The sequence below is a fragment of the Torulaspora globosa genome, chromosome 2 (genome assembly GCF_014133895.1).
Source record: "Torulaspora globosa chromosome 2, complete sequence".
In the NCBI taxonomy this organism is placed as follows: Eukaryota; Fungi; Ascomycota; class Saccharomycetes; order Saccharomycetales; family Saccharomycetaceae; genus Torulaspora; species Torulaspora globosa.
Window position 1 is genome coordinate 275,046 of NC_050728.1, and position 23,985 is coordinate 299,030.

General features: G+C 43.5%; 7 protein-coding genes and 2 non-coding genes across 9 annotated transcripts; 6 read left to right on the forward strand and 3 right to left on the reverse strand.

Moving 5' to 3' along the window:
* Positions 1-118: 118 nt before the first annotated feature.
* On the forward strand, positions 119-1,246 carry PRP21 (Prp21p; the record flags this gene model as incomplete). The annotated part of the gene is made up of 1 exon (XM_037282067.1): positions 119-1,246. The coding sequence occupies one exon, from the start codon at positions 119-121 to the stop codon at positions 1,244-1,246; it is 1,128 nt and encodes a 375-aa protein (XP_037137962.1).
* A 786-nt stretch (positions 1,247-2,032) lies between these two features.
* On the forward strand, positions 2,033-2,127 carry HG536_0Btrna4K. Its single transcript has 2 exons — positions 2,033-2,070; positions 2,091-2,127. It is a non-coding gene; the product is annotated as a tRNA-Lys (tRNA).
* Positions 2,128-2,308: 181 nt separating this feature from the next.
* ECM25 (Ecm25p) lies at positions 2,309-4,066 on the forward strand (the record flags this gene model as incomplete). Its single annotated transcript, XM_037282068.1, has 1 exon — positions 2,309-4,066. The coding sequence occupies one exon, from the start codon at positions 2,309-2,311 to the stop codon at positions 4,064-4,066; it is 1,758 nt and encodes a 585-aa protein (XP_037137963.1).
* A 405-nt stretch (positions 4,067-4,471) lies between these two features.
* BUD5 (Ras family guanine nucleotide exchange factor BUD5) lies at positions 4,472-8,563 on the forward strand (the record flags this gene model as incomplete). Its single annotated transcript, XM_037282069.1, has 1 exon — positions 4,472-8,563. The coding sequence occupies one exon, from the start codon at positions 4,472-4,474 to the stop codon at positions 8,561-8,563; it is 4,092 nt and encodes a 1,363-aa protein (XP_037137964.1).
* Positions 8,564-8,739: 176 nt separating this feature from the next.
* On the reverse strand, positions 8,740-11,109 carry ACO2 (aconitate hydratase ACO2; the record flags this gene model as incomplete). The annotated part of the gene is made up of 1 exon (XM_037282070.1): positions 8,740-11,109. The coding sequence occupies one exon, from the start codon at positions 11,107-11,109 to the stop codon at positions 8,740-8,742; it is 2,370 nt and encodes a 789-aa protein (XP_037137965.1).
* Positions 11,110-11,343: 234 nt separating this feature from the next.
* HG536_0Btrna2T lies at positions 11,344-11,416 on the reverse strand. Its single transcript has one exon. It is a non-coding gene; the product is annotated as a tRNA-Thr (tRNA).
* A 4,759-nt stretch (positions 11,417-16,175) lies between these two features.
* On the forward strand, positions 16,176-18,839 carry PHO90 (SPX domain-containing inorganic phosphate transporter; the record flags this gene model as incomplete). Its single annotated transcript, XM_037282071.1, has 1 exon — positions 16,176-18,839. The coding sequence occupies one exon, from the start codon at positions 16,176-16,178 to the stop codon at positions 18,837-18,839; it is 2,664 nt and encodes an 887-aa protein (XP_037137966.1).
* A 313-nt stretch (positions 18,840-19,152) lies between these two features.
* Positions 19,153-22,698, forward strand: UBP12 (putative ubiquitin-specific protease UBP12; the record flags this gene model as incomplete). The annotated part of the gene is made up of 1 exon (XM_037282072.1): positions 19,153-22,698. The coding sequence occupies one exon, from the start codon at positions 19,153-19,155 to the stop codon at positions 22,696-22,698; it is 3,546 nt and encodes a 1,181-aa protein (XP_037137967.1).
* Positions 22,699-22,966: 268 nt separating this feature from the next.
* Positions 22,967-23,974, reverse strand: RBK1 (putative ribokinase; the record flags this gene model as incomplete). The annotated part of the gene is made up of 1 exon (XM_037282073.1): positions 22,967-23,974. One exon carries the CDS (start codon positions 23,972-23,974, stop codon positions 22,967-22,969), a length of 1,008 nt encoding a protein of 335 aa, XP_037137968.1.
* Positions 23,975-23,985: the final 11 nt, after the last annotated feature.

A 23,985-nucleotide genomic window follows, 5' to 3' on the forward strand; every position in this document is an offset into this window, starting at 1 on the left:
ATCTCTTGATTCTTTGTGCTGGCTAGCCTTTATACAATTAACCTTTTTTAATAAGATCGCCACAGCCTAATAATGCTCCTACCTAATACAACGACTAGATGATATGTACTAGGAAGATATGGCGAATCAGGCAGTTTCGACATCTAAAATGAATGATATAAACGTGTTAACCGGATCGGTACGAAATGGCGAATTGCTGAGAGAAGCAATTGAGAAGACAGCTAAGTATGTGGTTGAGAATGGCAGCAGCTTTGAAGAAAAGCTGAAGGGAGACGCTAGATTTTCCTTTGTGATGCCTGGAGATGAAAATTATGAGCTTTATCAGCAAACTTTGAGCCAGGAGCGAAGTTCTCGAGCGTCAGAGGATGAACAGGCTGGTAGAAGGGAAATGCCGAAGGAACCTTACGCCTTTTGCTTTTCTAATTATGACGAGAATATAACACAGAGAGACCTAGAGATTATTAAGCTTGCAGCAGCTTATTGTGTGGCTAATGAGAGTAATAATTATTTGGAAAAAATGAGACATGAGTTTGCCAACGATGAGCTCCTCGTTTTTCTAAACCCTGACCATGCTTTGAATAATACATTCGTTCAGTTTGTGAATCAATACAAGCAAGTAAAGAACAATTCACTTGGAGCGCCTTTCTTTGAGTGGAGGAAAGGGGATTATAAGTTCCAGATTCTGCAGAGGAGTTTCCAAAGGGCTGAGTTCAATGTTTACAATAAGGAATCGAGAGCGAAGAAAGACAAAGTTTTGAGTCTACAAAAAATCCAATTCGCCGCCTATGACTGGACACGTTTTAAGGTGGTGAACAAAGTCACTCTGCCGACTTCGGATTCTAGTGATCTTCCTGCGCCGTTGGATTTCAATCAGCTGGCTTTGAAAAGATTGGAAAAATCCGATATGCTGAGTGTATTCGATAAACTTGAAGCAGAGGAACCAAGAAAGGGTCCCAAGTCGAAGAAGAGGAAACTCAAGGCGGCAGGCGCGACAAGGCTGAAGATGGGAAAAACAACGACAGATACAGAAGATAAAGCGGAGCTGAGATATATTAAGTGTCCTATTACCAATAAGTTAATTCCAGAGGATAAATTCGATAAGCACTTGCAAGTTCTGTTAGCGGACCCGCACTATAAAGCAGAACGAGAGAAGTTTGAGGCCAAGCACAGACTTTCAAATTTAAGCTCTGCGGAAGTCTATGAGAACATAAAAAGAGTTGCGAAGGCTTCCAGCCCCTCGACATGACATGTCTGTGCATCTGGGACATTTACTGTTAGGACAAGAAAAGGCGAGTTGGGCATTGATTATAAGAATCTGCGACAGATATGATCGTCTGGTTGCCAGACCAATTACACCATCTCAGAAACATGAAGCATATTACAATGCCTTCTTGTTTTTGTATTTCTCATTCGTATCATGATCAGGGATGGGACCATAACCAATGTTAAACAATTATCCAAAGCACCGAAATGCAAACACTTCACAAGAGGTCCAAGAACAAAATTTTCTGAAGCTTTGCGTTAAAGCTTAAATTGAACTTTGCAAGTCTGAAGAAACAGAATTTCGCTTGAATGGATGACCGCTGGCATATTACACTTGGGATCCCATATGCCATTAACTCCCACATGTCCTTGTTCTAAAACGTTAATTATCTAATATTCGATCTGCCGTATCCTACTGTTTTTGAACCTCAAGATGGCTATCAACTGGTTCTTTTAATATGTTAATAGGCTAGGCGCTCGCTGCTAATGGTATGCATCAATACCACTAGTGCTGATTGTAGTAAATCTATTTCCAATCTGTTTTGTAATGGCTCGCTTGAAAATATCAGCTAGATCGATCACTGGATGAGGCATGTATCGTAATTCCGTAAGGATGAGTGACATAAGTTGTTCTAGCGAACTACCTGCAGGTACCTGGAGGTAATCATATAAAATGAAGCTGGAACTATCAATATTAGTGTGGCTTGATGTGACCCTCGTCACATTGATAATAAAGATCCAGATCTCCTTCTAATTCCTTGAGAACTCATCCTTGTTAGCTCAGTTGGTAGAGCGTTCGGCTTTTAAGCATCGCTTAAATCAAGGATAACCGAAATGTCAGGGGTTCGAGCCCCCTATGAGGAGTTCTTCATCATCTTTTTTTTTTTGGCGGATTGGCTAACAGTGAACGCTTTGTTTACCTTTAATGAAACAGGTTCTCGAGTTTGGCAAGCAGATGAAGCCCATCAAATCATTCAAGTCCGCCTAGCAATTATCGTAAGAATCACATCTGGAGACGATCCGCCACATTTTGCAACTAGTCGCAATGCTGCATGTCAATGTAAATAGGATCTTTTTCAAATCATACTCTATTGATCCCATTTCTGGACACAGCATATATGTCTTCGACTCAACTTTCCTTCCTGAGCCAGATGAAGTTGGCGATAAACAGATATACGATATGCTCATTGATGAGCTCACCGACAAACTGATAGAACGGATACCATGTGCTCCCTTCTCGCTTGTGGTTTTCTCGTCGGGGTTCATTCAGAAGAAGATAAGCTGGGTATACGGCGTCAAAATGTTCTCAAAACTACCCCATGAACTACGGAGCCTTCTACAAAAGACTTTCATCGTTCATGAGTCGTTTTTCGTCAGAACTGTTTATCAAGTTTTGTCTAATGCAATGAGTATCAAAATGCTAGGTGCATACAGCTCCCAAAGCACAAAAAGCTCGGAGCCTTTTTCGATGGTTCATGTATCGAATCTAACTGAGCTCTCACAGCTGATAGATATAACCCGACTGAGGATTTCGCTAAATGTCTACCTGCACGACTATCAGATAAACGATTACATCGAGTTGCCAGACGGATATTATTCACGTCTATCATCAGTTGGTAGTCGGCAATACAGGCAGCTGATTTTTGATAAGATTTTCAAAAGACTAAGATTGGAAGCGGTTGCTAATGAGCTTATATTTCAGAAGCCGGGATCCTATAAAAAAGTTAACATCCTTCTTGATGTGATTGAAAGAAACAATTACGTTGATCTTTCTCAATGGGATATTTACTCGTTGGCCTCTGTCTTTTTACATTTTCTGAGGAATAAATCGCAACCTTTAATACCTATCGATTTGGTGCCACTGCCAATCAAAGACGACTTTCAGTATACGTTTCAAACCTTTTACAATATCATCGTGCATAACCATTACTTCGAACTCTTAAAGGCTATTTTTCCGCTGTTCATCTCAATTTTAGAATGTTCTGATGTTACCAAACATAACAAAACAAGCCTGGGCAAAGCATTAACACCAACCCTATGTAAGGAGAAAATGTCTATGATGAGTGCTGACCGATTGGCGTTGGGAGGTCGTTTTATCAGAAACCTGTTCGAATATTTCCCTGCAATTGTAGACCAACTGCACAATCGAAGAACCGCAATGGCAGCATCTGTAACCTCTGCTATCGAGCAGCCTCAGAGACCAACAAAACTCACGGCTCCAGTAGCTTTACCGCCGCCCAATATACCCCGAGCGAGGAAATCGAGCCCTTCGAGATATGGAGATCTGAAATCAACCGATGCTTCTAGATCGTCTTCTCAACAATCGGACAACAGTCGCGCTGTTAGTTCTGCATCGACTTTTATAAGCGAAGGAGGACCAATACTCAAAAACAGAGAGCTGAGCATTTCTTTGCGTGTCCACAATGACTCAGTAACAACCTTAACTGATGAGTCGACTGAATCAAGATCAACCTCGCCAGTGAGAACAGCAGAAGCCATAAACCAGATGGTCACGGATGATACGGCAGACGATAAGTCGACCGACAATGCAAATAATAAAATAACCGCAGAGCCTACTAACGTGTCATCCGAAAAATACAGCAAGATTGTTCAGTTCGATAAAGATCTCGAGAAACAAAAACAGCTGAGCAATAAAGCAAATTTGAACGCAAAATTTTCCTTGCAGGGTTACTCGGATATCAAGGTTGGTAATAAAGTGAGCAAACTAGCGGCTCTTTATGAAGAAAGACTGCAAGGACTTCAAATCCTCAATCAGATCAACAAGACCGAAAGTCACTCTTGAGTGACCAAAAACTGCCCAGATAAAGAGCATCAAACAAGGAACTTAAGAAAGGCACTCTACGCGAGTAAAGGACCTATATTTATTAACCCAGCTCAGGATAGTCGTTCTCATGAACATCTCATATCGATTTGGTAATGATATACTGCTGCCAGGCGCGCTTAGATTATCAACCCACACGAAAATTCGAGAATGGGAAAACACCCTCCTAAAACGCGTCAACAAGCATATGGCAGTACAGGAGTGTAACTGAAACATATTCGAAATATTTTACAATGCTATCTCCTGTTCGAGTGTGAAGGAGTTTAAGGATCAGTAAGGACGCAACGTAACCAAAAACGCGCTCAATTCAATTTATTGCCAATCTATTGAAAAATAGAACTACAGTAGATCCGGGTTCTGACGGTCATGAACTCTGGGATCAGTGCAACTACTCCCTTATTTCTTCACAATGATGACGACTTTGTATCGCCGACGAGATCCCTTCAGATCAATTTTGAACATTCAGAGGAAGGTATGTTAGAGTTACCAGAGCAACAATATAAGTCAACAGCAGGACATCGAAAGGATCACTCATCCAAATCTTTAAGCAGCGTTAGTGACACGTCGTTTCAAACAGCGCCTTCGGCGCATATTGAGGTCAGGGCTGATGCTGAAGACGAAGAAGATCTAACGTTAATGAGCAACAACGCATTGACTGGTTTCCGGGGGTACCAGGAGGAATTAGCCGATAACACACCTGTCATAGGACGTAAATCGCCTACCGAAGAGGATGTGATGACGCCTAGATGTATTCGAGATAACAACACGGAGAAAAGCCACGAATCAGAGGGAGATCGTGCGCTGCTTTACAAAGAACCAGAGACCGGTCTGGGAATCAGCAAGAGAGAGAGTAGTATCACGATCAGCTCCTACATTAAAACAGCAAATTCGACAAAAATAGTCTCCCCGACATCGTCGCCTATCAGAGCTATACGAGCGTCTGCTATTATCAACAACCGCGCTGGAAGGAAGTTATTGGACGGAGGCTTGCAGAAGGGAAACCCAGTAAGTAATGACCAGTCAAACAGCGTTTCAAACAGCAATACGTCATTAGCTCCAGATTTGGACAAACGACCAATGGGGCTTTCGAAGGCTCCTACACTCAAGAAAAGCTCTGAAATAAGTCTGCATGACGACAGCTTCGCCTATTTATTCATCATTGCTATTCATTCCTTCAATGCTGAGTCTTTGGAGAATCCCGAAGATGTTTCGATATGCCTATCATTCGAGAAAAATGACATTGCATTTGTGCATACAGTGGACGAATCAGGATGGGGTGAAGTTACATTAATCCGTAATCGAAAACGAGGATGGGTTCCTTTTAACTATTTTTCTGACACTGTCAAGCCAACAGAATCTTCACGTTCAGATTTAAGCACATATGATCTTATAAAATCAAGGCTTCCATTGCAAGAGTTACTCTCAGCATGTGCGAAATTCCTGCTACATCCTCAAGACACCCGTTTACCGGGCGCGAAAGAAGCGACTTTCAACGTGGAATACATAAACCAGATCAGAGATGGTGTGAAAACTGTTTTGGAGATGACCGGCTGTGTTTCTCGATCGAACGATCTGGTTAAACAAAAGCCAGACCTGCGAAAGGCGAGGAAACTTTTACTTGCAAATTGGTATAATTTGATGATCAAAGCAGATTTCCACAAGCATTCGACCAATCCAGCCAACATCCAGAAATTGATAGATTTAACATTTGAAGTGCTAAACAGAGCATTCGAATTCTTTAACATTTGGTCGACGGAGACGACTGCTGCTATCCAAAATCCAGAGCAAAAAGCCGAAGATGTACAGCAGGCCACAAAATCTGCTCTAGTGCCATCTGCAAGTGATCTTCAAATGCCACATTTGACGAAACCTCCAACCGCCATGGCGCGCTTGCATGAGATTTACGATCTTTTGATTCTGTATGTTGGCTTGATTCTAGGCCGATTAGACTTGATCGAACATAACCCTAGCGGGGTGGAGGCACTGGAGTATATTGTTCATCAAGTTATCGTACTACTAAGGGAGCTATTATACATCAACAAGTCCTGTTCTGCCATAATTCAAGAGAAGTTTCAATATGCTTACGAGAATACTCTACACAAGAATCTCGATCCACTTTTCTCGTTAGTGTCGGAACTTGTTTCTTGCGTTAAAGCTTTGGTTACGGAAACTTTGAAAGAAGACTTTGGGCATACAGCGAGACATCTCTCGATAAAGGAAGGGACTTACCACTATACTGATCAAGGCCAAAGATTATGCGATGTTGTAGCTAATATGACCGGCCTGATTTCGGATTCTATCAGCGGTTGCAGTAGCTACCTTCGCCTTATCGGAGATTTTCAGCTCTCTGCTGACAGACAAAATTTAGATTTTCAGAAGATTAAGATGACACCTGCAAAATTCTTCCAGAGATGCTCTGTGGGATTAACAAAGCATATTGACAAGGGACTGCTAAAAGAGAAATTCTTTGAAGCTGAAAGTGGCCGAGATCCACGCTCATGGAAATCGGTTAGTAGATATTCTTGTATCCGCTCGGGCAGTATGGATGATCCTGGAATCACGCGTCGCGGAACTCAGTTTTTACAGGACTATTTGCAAGATCAGAAGCCTTTTGGAAGGGACTCCACTTTCGAAGCCTTCAGACCAGATGAATTAGAGCAAGAAAAACAAGATTCTAAGTGGGATAATATCAATGACAAACAACTAATGCTTGACGAGCTTGTGTTTGATAATGATGGTAACATTGTTGCTGGATCTCTCCGCGCTTTAGTATACAAATTGACTGATGAGATAGATAAGCCAGATGACTTCTTTATCGCAACTTGCCTATACAACTTCCGCTCTTTCGGTACTGCAATAGACTTCATTGATTTGCTAATTTCCCGCGCTGACTTAAATGACAGCACTTCGCAATTTGATTGTTCGACAAGCAACGGACCATACTCCTCAAGATCTTCGAGAATCAAAAATAGAAGAAAACTTGTATCTTTCATATTTCAGACTTGGATGGAAAGTTTCTGGGATTCTAGCACAGACTATAAAGTATTACCCACCATGATAAACTTTTTTAATGAAGGTTTGTCGTTGCACTTGCCCATAGAGTCTAAAAGACTCATTGAGATAGCTGCGAAATTATCAGCTTGGAAGCCCACCTCGAAGGCGTATAAAAGGGGACAGAAAGTCCACCCTCAGCTGAAGCCTAAGAAAATTCGATCAAGGTGTAATTCGATCTACTCTGATATTTCATCGAGTAGCTTGAGTAGTCGCCTCTCCGTGTTTTCTTTGGATGAAAAAATCATTGAAGAGTACGAGCTAAATCATGTACAGCCACGCAGTGTTAGCTCCATATCGTTGCCGTTGCCGGTTCTTAACTTGGGAACTTCATCTCTTCTCAGTAAGCGAAACGTACAAGACATGGAGAGGTTGGTAAATCGCTACAGATCAATGGTAGGAAAATCGATTCAAACAACCACACCGAATGCTTTCGTGCCTAAAAGTGAACTCTCTCTTTTAATCATGGAATGGAATGATCTTGTTAACAGATGCAAGGAGGTTCCTAGGAATTTGATCCATAATGATATGAGTTTAGTCGACCTGAACGCTCTGGAGGTTGCGAAGCAGCTTACACTAATCGAATCACGGTTATATCTGAATATTCACTCTTTTGAGCTACTCGATGACAAGCTTTTAGAGAAGAATCTTGATGAAAAATCGTCTCCTAATGTTACCACGCTTTTGGGCTTTACCAACAGATTATCCAATTATGTCTTCGAAACCATTTTGAGTCCTCAAATTTCGCTCAAAGCCCGCGTTTCACGGTTAAAAGTCTGGCTCAAAGTAGCTTTATCGTGCTCTTATTTCAGGAATTATAATTCAGTCGCCTCAATCATGACTGCTCTTCAAAATCATGCTATAACGAGATTGAACACTATCTGGACTGACCTGCGCAAGAAAGACATTGAGCTTTATGAATATCTTTCAAGAATTGTCCACCCTAATAACAACTTCAAGGTTTACAGAAAAAAATTGAAAAGATATATGAAAGAGGATGCTGTGGGTACATTATCACAAGATAGGTCCTCAGTGCCGGTTGTTCCTTTTTTCAATTTATTCTTACAGGATCTTACCTTCATCTCTGAAGGAAACAACACGTTTCGGAATCCGGACTCCTTCAGGCCACATAAACTGATAAACCTTGATAAATTTTACAAGATTACAAAGACTCTGAACATTACAGCATACTTCCAGGTTGATTATGAAGTGCAAGAAGAGCGAACCGAAAACTTAAGCTCCTTCTTTAATTTGAACGACCAGGTTGATGGTGATACTAAAAGCATTAAACCCATTCCGTTGTTGCAAGAATTTATTCTTTATGAGATCTGGAGGGTCAACATTTTATACAAGGAAACCACTGACCGTGCATATCAATTGAGCTTGCAGTTATCTCCCAGAAAGTAAATATACATAAATTATAATAACATCGGCCTTGAACTTTAATTAGTGAACACCAATTTAATTTCATACATACGGATAGTTCAGGCCTTCATTGAATCGCTTAGTCTTCTTCCAAGCGCAAAAATAGCTTTGTAGCTGATTAATAAATAGGTCGCGTAGGTTATTCTACATTAAATTATCTACTGACGTGTCTTACGCAGGTTACCAATATAATTTATGGCTGATCCAGCCTTGAAAAACTCAATCTGATCTTTTGACATGGTATGTTTGGCTTTGATAATGAAGGACTCACCAGAGCTTTTCGTAATTTTGACATCAAGTTGTCCACCATTGTCTCCGCCCTTGGCGACCATGTCAATTAGACCAACCGTTTGTAAAACATCACCCGATGCCAATTTATCATAGTCCGCTTCATCAGCAAAGGTTAATGGTAGCATACCTTGTTTCTTCAAGTTAGTTTCATGAATTCTTGCAAATGACTTAACCAAGATGATTTGACCACCTAGGAATCTAGGTGATAAAGCAGCATGTTCTCTGGCAGAACCTTCACCATAGTTGTGCTCTGCAACGACGGTCCAAGGTCTCTTTTCCTGCTTCCATTTCATCATCAGCTCTGGAATGCCGTAAGCAGTCCCATCAAAATCATAGACCCTGTTAACCTCATGAGTTTCTTTATTCTGAGCTCCAATCAGAGTATTATAGGAGATATTTTCCAAATGTCCCTTGTATTTCAGCCAGGCACCCGCTGCAGAGATGTGATCAGTCGTACACTTACCTTCAACTTTCATCAGGATATTTGTTTGAAGCTCTTTACCATTCCAAGGTTCGAAGGGTTCCAAAAGCTGTAAGCGATCGGAGCTAGGGCTAACTTCCACCTGAACTTCAGCTTCTGGTTTTGGATCGTTAGCGGGATAAAACTCGTCTCTACCATGTTCAAAGCCTTTTATTGGTAGATCTTGACCTTTAGGTGGTTCAAACTTAAACTTTTTGCCGTTCTCCAACTCAATGATGTCAGTAACTGGGTTGAACTGCGCACTACCAGAATATATCATGGCAGTAACTATTTCTGGCGAGGTCAGGAAATTCATGGTGTTTCTATTACCATCGTTTCTGGCTCTAAAATTCCGGTTGAAAGAAGTGAAGATAGAGTTCGTTTGGTTGGAACTCTTTGGGATGTCTTCTCTCGCCCACTGTCCTATACATGGTCCACATGCATTTGCCAGAACGACAGCACCATTTTTGGTAAAAGTTTCAATCAATCCATCTCTTTCAAGTGTGGCACGAATTTGCTCTGACCCAGGAGTAACGAAAAATGGAATCTTTGGTTTCAAGCCTGCTTTTGCTGCTTGGGAAACCAATTCGGCCGCACGGGTCATATCTTGGTATGAAGAGTTGGTACAGGAACCAATCAAACCTGCTGAGATCTTCTGAGGCCAGTTTTCTTTCAAGCTCTTTTCGCCATACTTGGAGATTGGGGTAGATAGATCAGGCGTAAATGGACCATTAACATGTGGTTCAAGCTCTGATAAATTTATTTCAATCACCTTATCATACTGGGCGCCTTCGTCTGCCCTCAGGAAACCATATTCACGAAGAGCAACATCGGCATGTTCCGCGATTGCGCCTCTACCTGTGGCTTGTAGATACAATTTATGTGCTTCTTGGTAGGGGAAAGTGGAGGTTGTAGCGCCAATTTCAGCACCCATATTACAAATGGTGGCCATGCCAGTACATGACAAAGTCTCGACACCTGCACCAAAGTATTCGACAATATAGCCAGTACCGCCTCTGACGGTCAAAAGACCCGCAAGCTTAGTGATGACGTCCTTTGGAGAGCCCCAACCATTGAGTCGGCCAGTCAACTTAACGCCAAGTATTCTAGGCGCTTTCAACTCCCATGGCGTGCCGGTCAGTGCGTCAACAGCATCTGCACCACCGACACCGATGGCGATCGCACCTAGACCACCAGCGTTAGGAGTATGGGAGTCAGTCCCTAGCATCATCAAACCTGGGGCGGAAAAGTTTTCCAAGACAATCTGATGGATAATACCGGAACCTGGACCCCAGAATTGGATACCATATTTCTTACCACAACTTTGCAGGAAATCGAACACCTCTTTGTTCGTTGCGATCGAAGATTTCAGATCTTCCGTCTCACCTTTCTTACCGACGATAAGATGATCACAGTGAATGGATGCGGGAACGGCAGTTTCTGAAAGGCCCGTTGTCATAAACTGCAGTAGAGCCATCTGAGCAGACGCATCTTGCATGGCGACACGGTCCGGGTGGAGCTTCAAGTATTGTAGCCCGCGAATATCTTCCAGCTTGGAAGACGTGATCGACTCTTCCGGATCGCAAAGATGGGAATACAGAATCTTTTCAGCAAATGTCAATGGCGCATTGTTCGTCAGCTCTTTAACCTTACCTAGCTTAGACAATAATTTGGCATACGGTGGCATGCGAGTTGCAAAATCTTTCGGCGTCGCTGGGAACTGGGCATGAGTCGCCAGACTTCTCTTAAGGTTTACCCTCGAGACTGCTGAGAGCATCTTTGATTGACCAAGAAAGCGATCTGCTGTATGGTGATGCCGCACGCAAATGAAATTGGTAGCTTGGCCCTCGAACTGGACAACCTGTAGCAAGACAATGGCTCATGATAAGACGAAATTCGATTACGAAGTTCATTCATATACCATTGTAGATTTTCCAGTGAACTGAGCTCATCGATAATCGTTCAAGCGGCGGTAAATTCCACCGGAATTTTTGAGCTCGAGGAAAAAAAATGCTTCCAACCAGAGTCGAACTGATGATCTCCACATTACTAGTGTGGCGCCTTACCAACTTGGCCATAGAAGCTATTGGTGATTTGTACTAGTACGAGCTGAGCATACCGGCTCGATAGGATGGAGCTCTAATGCCTGAATAAGGTGAATGCCAGGCTAAAACACTATTCTGATTACCAACAGAGGTCCAAAATGAAACAGATAAGGGGACTCAGTTGAGAGCTATTAGAGAGCCACCCAGGTCCAGAAAAGGACAAGGGGATTCGATAGGATACAAGTATAGTTTGTTAGTAATAAATATTGAACGAACTATCACAAGCTCTAATTACAGGACCAACCATATATAAACCATAGCAACCCACGAATAATACCGTAACGTATTATATTACATGACTCGGAAAGGAAAAAAAGAATAATTCCTGTAGGCTACGTCCCCCCTGCAGCAGATCTCGGTGAGCTAACGCGGCAGTAGCTAAATCGTCATTGTCCTCAGGATCGTTTCCAAGAGCCCTGTTCGGTATCGACCTGAGTGTTTCATGGGAGGAAATCCTCGGGAGAAGACAGTCCAAACAAGAAGTACTTTGACTCAGGAGTCTAGGTCAGAGAGGGCGAAAAGACCATGTCCAAGAGAATTGCCGTTGCCTTGGCAGACTTCAGAGCCACCAACACTTTGTAAGAGACTTTTATTATGACTAAACAAGTTTGCTTTCGCGTCGTTCGAGAAGATCAGGCGATCTACGCGCGGCTGCCGTTCTCGGCGGCGCGTCCGGGTGATGCTGCCCCGCCACGTGCGTGGGGACAGCAGTAGCTCGGTCGCGATGGCAACCAGGGCCGCCGCTGCCAGCGCAAGTAGTGCGCGGTGTACTTGCGCAGAGTCAACCAGATCCCATGATATAATAGCTGCAGCTTCTGCCGACTTATACATGACTGAGATTCACACTGATTGGGAAGTTTTAAGTGCGTTATGGAAGATAACGGTCTACAGTATTACACCCCGGAAGAGGCTGATTCTCACCAAGTCATGCTAAAAACTCAAGTGAACAGATCTGCGTTGGGTAGCACTACGGCACTGCAGCTCACAACCACCCCAATAACTGCTGGGGAGCCATCAGGCTACTATAGCTCAGCTATCCAAAAGATGGGAGGGATGGTATAACCCGCTGCGAGTGCTAGGTTATTGGAATTCCCAATGCGATGACAGCGAACAAGGGTTCGCTCAACTTACTGCACGGGAAGACTGTCTTAATTTTGCTTCTACTTCCTATATGAAGTCAGCTCAAGCCTGGAATGAGTGTAATTATAGGCCGGCTGGTATAAATGTGTGGCCACACCACAATTGTGAGAAGGGGGTAAACAGACATATGCTATGGCTGGCGGTCAAGGTGCAAAGTGCGTAGTCAGGAATTCATACTCTTGGCAGCAGCCTCAGACGAGGGAGGCTTGGAATCCTGGGTGTTAGTAATCATCTAACAGAGTAATCATGACAACGATAAAATCGATAGATTCAAACTAAATCAGACGATAGTTTAAGAAAGAAAAGAAGAAAGAAGAAGGGAAAACCGAAACGAATAGGTATAATAATAATTAAAATGATAATACGCAACAGGGTAATAATTAACAATATGACCAAAACATATGAGCAAGATATACAAATAGTACTGAAATCACGGCGTTAGGGAATGACGTACGGGAGACTAAACGTATCAAATAATGTGACAAGTATACCTTAACTCACTTTGAGTATAACTGGTGGCACTCTAGAGCATAGCCGACTTTGAACAAACCTAGGCAGCACTAGTAACTATTACCAATCAATTAGAGCGGTATTACTTTGATTACACTACTCATGGTAAGCTCTAATACGTGCAGAGATCAGTAAGACTTTCAAGCCATTACAGCTCGATCTAATACACCAGTACAGGATAAGAAGTGTAAATTCCTACAACCTGAGGTCGAGTTTCTAGGATATCACATTTTCGAACGATGTATCCGACCAATAAAGGATAAGTACGAAGCAATAAACGCTATTCCTGAATGCAAAAGGGTACGGGACGCACAGTGATTCCTAGGCATGATATATTACTATCCGCGTTTTATCCCACGGTGCTCAATGGTAGCGCGACCACTAATAGACTTCACATCCCAGAAAACACCATGAACCCAAGCTCAGACCAAGGCTTTCGAAGAACTTAAGTTCCGCACCCCTACTCGTGCCCTTTCATCCCGACAAAGAATACCGCTTAACGACAGATGCTAGTAAACTAGGTCTCGGAGCGGTGCTAGAAGAAACGGAGAATAAAAAGGTAACAGGAGTAGTTGGATATTTCTCGAAATCGCTCCAAGGTGCCCAGAACAACTACCCAGCAGGAGAGCTGGAGCTGTTGGGCATTATCGAAAGCTTACGCCCCTTCAAATACTTGCTACACGGCAAGCGGTTTACCTTAAGGACAGATGATATCTCACTTCTCACATTGAAGAACAGAAGCGAACCGTCAATGCGACTCGCAAGATGGTTAGACGAGTTGGCGAAATATGACATAGAACTAGAGTACCTTAAGGGACCTGATAACGTAGGGCGGACACCCTGTCAAGAAATGTGGCGGTTAACGCAGTAGACCGTTTACCAAAATTGGAACCATCGCAATGGATCCCAGACGCACAAAAAAGAAGCGTATTGGGCCGCGGTAATGCACATATTGGAGCCAGAAAACAAGGCAACCAACCTGCAAACCAAAGATTGGCAACAATGGGTAACAAAACTGCGTCGATCACCACAAACCACGAAATACATTAACATTCACGAGGGTACCTTGCGTTATGATAAGCGTTATTGTGTACCAAATTCCAGAATCCCCGAAGTCCTAGAAGTTTATCAAGACCATGAGCTTTTTGGCGGACACTATGGTGAATCAATCACCTATGGCAAAGTAGCTGAAATGTTCTATTGGCCAAAGATGCTGTCGTCAGTCCGTAGATACGTCAAGAGTTGTCTGCAATGTCCAAAAACTCTCGACAGCAGAACCAAGGATTGTTATTACCATTGCCCATTCGCGAAGGGCGATGGCTGGACATATCCATGGACTTCGCGACGGACCTCCCACGCACATCCCAGGGACACGACATGACCCTAGTTGTTGTAGGTAGGTTTTCGAAGAGAGCCCCCTTCATACCATGTCGGAAAACACTGGACGCTCGAGGGGTTATAGACCTGCTCTACTGGTTTGTCTTCGCTTACCATGGTTTTCCCCGGACTATCACGTCCGACCGGGACATGCGGTTCACAGCAAGCTGTTTCAAGAGATGACCTCCCGACTGGGCATAAAGCTCACGATGTCATCTTCGAACCATCCCCAAACTGATGGCCAAAGCGAGAGAACCATCTAAGTCTTGAACAGGTTGTTCAGAACGTACACCAACGTTGACCACTCACAGTGGGACATTTGGTTACCCCAGATCGAATTCGTGTACAAGTCGGCCCCGTCAACGTCATCCCAACGCACACCGTTTGAACTTGACTGTGGCTACATACCTAATGAACCCATTACCACCACCGCAAACCAGTTATCGGCACGTTCCTTCACCGCTGTCGAGTTTGCACGACACCTGAGACGATAACCGTAATCGCCAAGGATGCTCTGTCCGCAGCTCACAGACAGGAAGCCTCTCACAATCGGGGGAGGAAGGAAGTTCAGTACGAAGTCGGAGACTATGTATTGTTACACAGGGACGCGTATCACAGCACCGGCAGATAGTGGAAAGTACAGCCATTCTTCGTCGGGCCATTTTGCCTTGTTAAGAAGATAAACGACAACGCGTTCGAACTGGATTTACCAATTATAACGAAGAAGCATAGAGTATTCAACATTAAGTGGCTAAAAAAGTTTATAACCAGAGAAGGACTGTACTACCAGCGCCCTCCCTGGGACAAGTACACCAGGATGAACAAATTGCAAGATATTATTTCCATTGCTGGATAGGACCCGGATCTACCATTGTAAGTTGCAATACGTCGACCCGCAGATTACGGTAGCATTTGAAGAAGACGAAATAGAGAAGCTACCGCATCAAAGATTCAGATCGCACCTCAAGTCACTAACAGAAGGCAAAGGGCTGGCTTAAACACTATGGATTACCAACATATGTGACCAGCATATTGGTGTTAAGCTACTGGTAGCGAGTCAACGAGAGGTCCAAATGAAACATATAAAAGGGACCCAGTTGAAAGCTATTAGAGAGCTACCCAGGATCCCATAGCATTTACTGCTAGACGAACCATCACAGATTTCGAAGAGCAAAATAAACAATAGCACCCGTAGCTAAGCAGCTGTGGCCACACCATCCAATTGCGAGCATGATGCGTATAATCCGCTATACTCGCGGAACGGACCCGTAGCAAGAGCGCTAGGCCCGCAGAACTAGATTCCAATCGTCCACATGGGCTTTCTCTTTAAAATTCGTCAGATGAAGATACACGTGCAAACAACCATAAGCTGCCGGTCATGCAGACAGCGCCAGGAAGGAGCGCAAATCCTGTGCTCTATAAAAGCCAGCCTCATCCGCCTAGCATCCTCGATCAGACCAGCGAACTCGCAACGAGATCTGGTCGCTAATGCTAAGATGCTTGATGTTAGTTGACGTTTTTATCACATACTGTTGTACGTTGATTTCTAGAGCCTCGAAAGGCCCATAATAAAAAAGATCATCGCTAAAGCCAGGTAAAAAAATGTGTAAAAGTTGCAAGACACTCTTACTTGAAGATCTTTTGGCCAGCATTCATTCTAATCGGTCATTACTGCTTTTCAAGCTCAAGACTTCTCGAATAGTTGTTGAAGATGCGATTTTCGCATTTCTTAAAGTATAATGCTGTGCCTGAATGGCAAAGCCATTATATGGACTACAGCGATCTGAAAAACTTGATCTATACTCTACAGACAGATGAGCTGAAACTGAATGGTGAAGTTGTCGAGGTTGCAGAGAATGGCGAGCTTAAGGGATCTTCTTCGCCGAGACAGATGGCGAGAAGGTTGTTCAAGAGTAAACTGTTTAACAAGGGAAGTGCTGCAGAGAGAGCTGGCAATGATGCCAAGAACGATGATAATATTCAGGAAGAAACTTTCGAATTGGAAGAGCTCCCCTCTCCGAAGCTCGGACCGAGTAATCATTTGAAGAATGCACCGTTCAGGAAGGTCAAGGAAAAGTTCTTTGAGTCTAGACGATCGTCTCTCTCCAGCGAGGGGAAGACGCTGCTTAGCCCTCAGGATACGTTTGTGAGAAGCCTGGAGGAGGAAAAGTTGAAAGTAGATGATTTCTACAAGAGAATGGAAGCGAAATTTTACGAAAAGTTCGATAACCTGGTGAAAGATCTTGAAAAAATCGGTGTTTGTGGGTTGAGCGATGATTCAGCCCGCTCTCTTAACAACGGTTCCAGTTTTGGTCAGGAGGACGAGAGGTCTCAGGAGCCATCTTATAGAGCACAGAATGATTTTTATTCGGAAGAAGAGTTCGACGAAGAGGACGATTACGATGTTCAAGACAACACTGCTCTGTTGAACTACTCTCAGTTCAATGTCAAATCGCAGAAAACGTCTCTCCTAAAGCAGTCGACGGTCAATCTGTACATTGATCTTTGCCAATTGAAGTCCTTTATTGAGTTGAACCGTATAGGCTTCAGCAAGATCACCAAAAAATTTGATAAAGTAATGCATCAAAATACCAGACGAGATCTGATCCAATCGGAGGAGTTCTACAAGGATACGTATATTTTCCAGCATGCTACACTTAGAGTGCTGAATGGAAAAATATCGAAAGCTATTGAGTTTTACGCAATTCTCAAAGATCAACCTTCCAACATCGAGATGTGCAAACATGAGTTGAAGTCCTTTCTTCACGACCACATTGTTTGGGAGAGAAGTAACACATGGAAAGACATGTTGGGATTGCTTTCGCAAGAAAAAGATCTTCAAGGTGAAGGGACAGGCTCTGATTTTAGCCGCAGTAAGCTGGAATTGGAGTATTACCAGTACTATTTGCCAAGGCCGCTGAATTTCAAGGTTTTCCAAGTGACTAAGCTGATGGTTCCAAAGTTATTCTTTACTTGGAAGGCGTTCAAAATTGCCTTCATAATTACGGTTACCGGTGTCCTTTTAGGAGTGAAAACTTTCAACGACGAAGCACAACACCGCTGTATGGCTCTCGTGGAATGCGTAGCATTCCTGTGGGCCAGTGAAGCGATTCCGTTATACGCGACAGCTATTTTGGTTCCACTACTTGTGGTCTTATTCCGAGTCTTGAAGGATTCAGAAGGTCATGTCCTTGGTGCTGCAGCAGCTTCCTCAGAGATTCTATCGCAAATGTGGTCCTCTACGATCATGATCTTACTCGCAGGTTTCACTTTGGGCGAAGCTCTCGCCCAGTATGACATTGCCAGAGTGCTTGCATCTTGGCTACTGGCTGCAGCAGGAACGAAGCCTAGGAATGTGCTTTTGATGGCAATGGGTGTGGTTTTCTTCTTATCGATGTGGATTTCAAATGTCGCCGCACCGGTACTAACTTATTCACTGCTGTCGCCTTTGTTAGATCCTCTGGAAGCATCTTCACCGTTTGCAAAAGCGCTGGTTATGGGCGTCGCTTTGGCGGCTGATGTTGGTGGTATGGCATCACCAATTGCCTCTCCACAGAATGTCATATCCATGAACTTCCTGAAGCCTTATGGCATCGGTTGGGGTCAGTTCTTTGCCGTGGCTCTACCGACTGGTATACTTTCATTGCTGTGCGCATGGGGTGTAATGTGCTTCACCTTCAAATTTCACAAGACACGGTTGCAAAAATTCACACCTATTAAAACCCGCTTTACTTTGAAGCAATACTTTGTCATCGTTGTAAGCATTGGCACGATTTTGTTATGGTGTGTCGAGTCGAAAATTGAGAATGCCTTTGGTTCGTCCGGTCAAATTGCAGCCATACCTATAGTCCTATTTTTTGGTACTGGTTTACTCTCAACGCATGATCTGAACTCATTTCCATGGTCAATTGTGGTTCTTGCTATGGGTGGTATTGCCCTGGGGAAGGGTGTGTCAAGCTCTGGTCTTTTGGGCACAATAGCCCGTTCTCTGCAGAGGAAAATTGCAAACGATGGCTTGTTCGCTATTCTTTGTATCTTTGGTATCTTAATGTTGGTCGTTGGTACATTTGTTTCCCACACCGTCTCCGCCATCATCATCATCCCACTGGTTCAAGAAGTCGGCGATAGAATGACAGCCAAGAATAGCGCCCCAGTCCTGATCTTCGGCTGTGCGCTACTGGCGTCTTGCGGCATGGGCTTGCCATCCTCAGGTTTCCCCAATGTAACCGCAATATCGATGACAGATAAAAAGGGCCAGAGATATCTGAACGTCAGCTCCTTCATAACGAGAGGTGTTCCGGCTTCACTCTTGGCATTCCTATGCGTTATTACCATAGGGTATGGTATTTCAATTTCTGTCATCAAAGGTGTCTGAATTTGAAGATGAATTGGCGACACTTTGTATTTTCTACGTTATGTGCAGCACTCGATATATACAGCTGAATATATTTCCACTGTTGCCAATGCTTCTAAATTGACTACGGCAGTCTGATCCAGCAGATCGGCGGCTGGGATTGGCTTGGCTTCTGATTATGTAGAGATTAGACGTTCATTTAGCAGAAAATTTTCAAAAGCGCGTCTGTTACTAGCTATGTTACTAAAGGGCATTGTAATATGAAATACTAAATTGTAGTCTGTGAACCGCTGAAAGGCGGATTTGTGATCTTTGAGTGGCTTGGAACTTATCAATGATCAGCGATGATAAAACGTGTCAAACAATCGAAGCATCTGAGGATGCAATGCTTGATGCCTCCAGTAAAGATGGTGGAAAAGCTGTAGAAAGAGCAGAAGAAGCTGGAAGAAGAGATGAATCTCCTGATATACTGACTCTGGAAAGCCAACGTGAGATCATATCTAAGATTTTAAAAGATCACTCTGAGCTAGCGCGAGAAGGCGACGAAATGTGTATTATACCGCAATTATGGTACGATAAATTCCTGGATGAAGAGATCAGCGATTCGACCGAGCTGGGACCTATGGATACATCATCCATTTGTCGAGATTATAAGAACTTTATCCTTGAGGACTATGAGCGGCGTCCGTATCTGTCAATCCCAAGGTCTGCTTTTGAAAAATTGGTTGAATGGTACGGCTTGACAGCACGGTCGCAGCCAGTGACGACCGTCTTAGTTCATGATTCAGAAGCCGGCGGCCTGGTCACCGAATACAATAAATGCATTTTGAAAATTCATTATTTGGTGTTAAGCAGTGAGGAACGGCGGTACGCTAACGAACATCCGATATACATCACGACTTCCCGGCTGTCGACAGTAGGAGACGTGTTGGAAGAGATATATCAAGCGTTTTATCGCAAGGAGTCTCATCTAGGTGTAGATAATAAAACCAAAGTGTGGTACGTTAAAGATTCAAGCACGGACAATCGAGATAGCGTTCTTTCGTTAACCTATAAGTTGAATCCGCTCCAGTTCATGGAGCTGCCAGTGAAGACCCTGGTGACCTCTCAGCTCGAAAAGTACACATTGAAGAAATTGGAGATCACATCAGGCGATTTCGTGGTAGAAGTTAAACAGAGGGGACAAAACTACCACTGGTTGTCGAACTATTTTATTTATAACAAGCTTAAGCCTTCGGAAGGAACTATTGGGTTAAGCAATTTGGGTAATAGCTGCTACATGAACTCGGCATTGCAATGCCTTATGCACATCCCTGAATTACGGGATTATTTTCTTTACAATGGCTACGAGAGTGAAATAAATATTGAAAACCCACTTGGCTACCAAGGGCACATTGCTAAAGCATTTTCCATGCTTGTACAGGCGCTTTTTATGGATTCCATTGTGCCGCGTAACACTGCATTCTCTCCCACCTCTTTTAAATCCACAATAGGGCATTTTAACAGTATGTTCTTCGGCTATATGCAGCAGGATTCACAAGAATTCTTGGCCTTTATACTGGACGGACTTCACGAAGATTTGAACAGAATCCGTGATAAACCATACCTCGAGAAGCCGTCGCTAACGCCGGAAATGGATGCCGATGATCCAAAAACTGTCAAAAAACTCGCTGACGATACATGGAAGATGCACCTCCTACGGAATGATTCTATAGTGACCGATCTTTTCGTTGGGCTTTATAAATCCACACTTGAATGCCCGCAATGCGAAACAGTCTCTATTACATTCGACCCCTATAACGATCTCACTTTACCATTGCCAGTCAATGCAACATGCTGCTTGAATATCAAGGTATTTCCACAGAACTCTCCGCCATGTATTATCAAAATCGAGATAAGCAAAACCGCTTCTTACCAACAGCTTAAAACATATGTTGGAGAATACGCAAAGATTGAGCCAAGCAACCTTTATGGTTGTGAAATATTCAATCACCAGTTCTGCAGCAACTACGAATCTCCAGAAACAATGTCACATTTTCTTCCAGTACAAGAACTGATATCGGATCCTGAGGACGTTATATTTTACGAGTTGGTAGCCTCCCCTACAGATATTATAGTTCCGGTTCTAAACACAAGGATAGAAGAAGGCTTTGAAACCGCCAGTTTGTTTGGAGTACCATTTTTCATTGTTCTTTCATCCGACGAGGCTAAAAACCCGGGACTCATTAGACTCAAGTTGGAGAAGTACTATACAAACCTAAGTGGAGGCTTTGTAGAATTTCCTCTATCAACCATGAACGAAGTGCCATCAATCGAGTCTCGTCCTCTGCTTCAACAAAAATACAATAGGGATGAGTTGTGCGCTCATGAAGAGATATTTAGATATTCTGCCACTGACACTGCGAATCTCGATGGCTATTTCTCGATTAAGGTGCTTCAAAGCAGCAAGTTGAAACCATTCGCGAGAGTACCATCAACTGAAAGCGATTCGCAGTTTTATATTCCTACCTCTCGTTTGAACCTAAAGGAGGCAAGCAATATCAATGAGCTCCTAGATCCTATTGTCAGAGACATCTACGATTACTCCAATTTCGAGAAACGTTTCACGAGCTGTGGTGAAAGTGAAAACCACCTTGAGCAGACCAACAATCATTATTCAAGTGAGGCTGCTTGCGAAGACCAAATTGGTTCCGATATAGAAATTGACAGCGTAGGCGCTGCAGAAGATATGGGTAAATCCCGTGAAGGCGAAGAGGATGAAATGAACCGTAAGCCCGATGCGGAAATAAATGCCATTATTCAGCCTCGAGATATCATCTTGTGTGAGTGGACTACTTCAGGTATTGAAGAAGCCTTTGCCCAAGACAAAGATATTGATTGGGAACATCCGGCAGAATTGGTGAACAAGGAAATTACCCGTGGATCAACACAAGAAGGTAAGACGAAGAAAGAAAATATTACTTTGTATGATTGCTTAAAGCTTTTCTCGAAGAAAGAGGTGCTTTCAATGGATGATTCATGGTATTGTCCAACATGCAAGGAACATAGACAAGCAAGCAAACAAATTCAGCTGTGGAATACTCCAGATATACTACTCATACATTTGAAAAGGTTTGAAAATCAGAGGTCGTTCAGCGACAAGATTGATGACGTTGTTCACTTCCCAATTGAAGGACTTGACATGGGCGAATATATTGTTGAAAGTGACTCCAAAGGTTCCATATATGACTTGATAGCAGTTGACAATCATTACGGTGGCATTGGCGGTGGTCACTATACGGCGTACGTTAAACAAAACGACAAGTGGTATTACTTTGATGATTCTAGAGTCACTGAAACTGACCCCCAGCATAGTATTGCCGGTTCGGCCTATCTTTTGTTCTATTTGCGCCGTACAGGCAATGGGAAGGTTGGAGGTGAAAAATTGCAAGCAGTACTAAATGAATCTCGGAGGGAGCATGATCTTAAAATGCAGAAGATGCAAGAGCAGCAGTATGCACTATACGTTACCAACAAAACTGATGAGGAAGAGGAAACAGACGATGAAAGCAACGCGTCTGATGATTCAAATGATGATCATCTCAGTGATGCCTGCTGCAATGCACAGCCGAGTATTAATAACTCAGCTAGAGGTTTTGTGTCAAGGCCCAGTCAGCGCAGTATAGCGAGCTTAGAAGTTGGTTCGGCGAATAGAGAGCTCGCCGAAGGTCTAGAGAATAATCTTGGGAGACGCAAACTGCGCAAAACACATACAGCACCCTCAACAAGCAACTCGCCAGCATCATCAGTTTCGTCGGATGGTGCTGAAAGCATTAGCGCTGTGCTCACGGGATCTAAAATTAATGATGGAGTCATAGCTCAATCACCGGCAAAAGAATAATGATGGGCCTTTGTATGATTTACATATGATTTACATACCCCTTTAATTCCGAAACTTAAGTCTAAGCTACACGCCTGACACGCTTGCTAATCATGACAATAAGCCGTTCTTATATCACCTTAGCATTTAGTACACCTCAGCAAAGTGCCTAGAAATATCGGCCGCAGTTGAGGATGAGAAAAAGAGCTGTCTCAGCCGATAACCGTGCTTTTGTCATTACATGAGAAATTCTGAAGCTGTGTCACTAAGGCAAACCCTACGCTTTATTTTATTCCAGCGACATGACCTCGGAAAATGTTGGTATAGTCTCAGCTGCTCCTTTCTTCTGAATCGTGAGTGAGCTGGATTTTGTAGAAAACCTGATCGCATCCTCGAGCCGCGCTCCACTATGCAGTTGACTAACCAAAGAGCCTAGAAAGGTATCACCAGCGCCTGTAGTATCCACAACATTGATTCCCGTGAGGGAAGGGGTGTATCCAACTTGAGGATGGTCCTTAGAGCAAAACAGAGACCCTTGTGATCCGAGGGTAATTACCACTGTCGCAGAATTCGTCTGGCTGACAACTCTGCGCTGAAATTCAAGACAAAGTTTCTGGTAGCCACCAAGAAAGTCATTTCCAATCATGCTCCTATATGATTCACATTCTTCTTCGGGGTAAACCGCCTCCACGATTTGCAGGGCTTCTATTTCATTCACGATTAAAACATCGACATTCTTCCAAGCTTCCAGCTCAAGATGTTTGAAAGGCGACGGATTGAATACTATTTGAAACTCGGGCCGATTTAGCTTCAACCAGGACATTATGGAACTGGGATCCGGTATTTCATGTTGGAACACCACGTAATGCTTTTCACCGCCAGAGCTCTTGCCGTTAAAGATACGCGAAAGCTCGTCGGGACCATAGACAGTTTTCCCGTTAGCCCCTTCGCTCAGTAGGATTCTGTTCTGACCCCCGTTTTTCTCTTCTACCAAGATTGTTGCTACGCCAGTGCTCATTCCTCCCACCTTCTTAACTTCTTTGCAGTCCACGCCGTTTTCGGTAAGTAAATCCAGCAACTCTTGGCCAAACATGTCCTCGCCTACATTTCCCACCATTCTCAAGAGACTCTTTGATCCGGGATGTCGTAGTCTGGCAATAGCTATTGCCTGATTCAATCCCTTCCCGCCTGCATGTGTCTCGAAACTATTCGCCCTGAACGTCTCACCTGCTTCAGGTAAACGATCTGTGTACGTAACTAGGTCATAATTCAGCGAACCAACGACCGTGATGCTCATATCTAATCAAT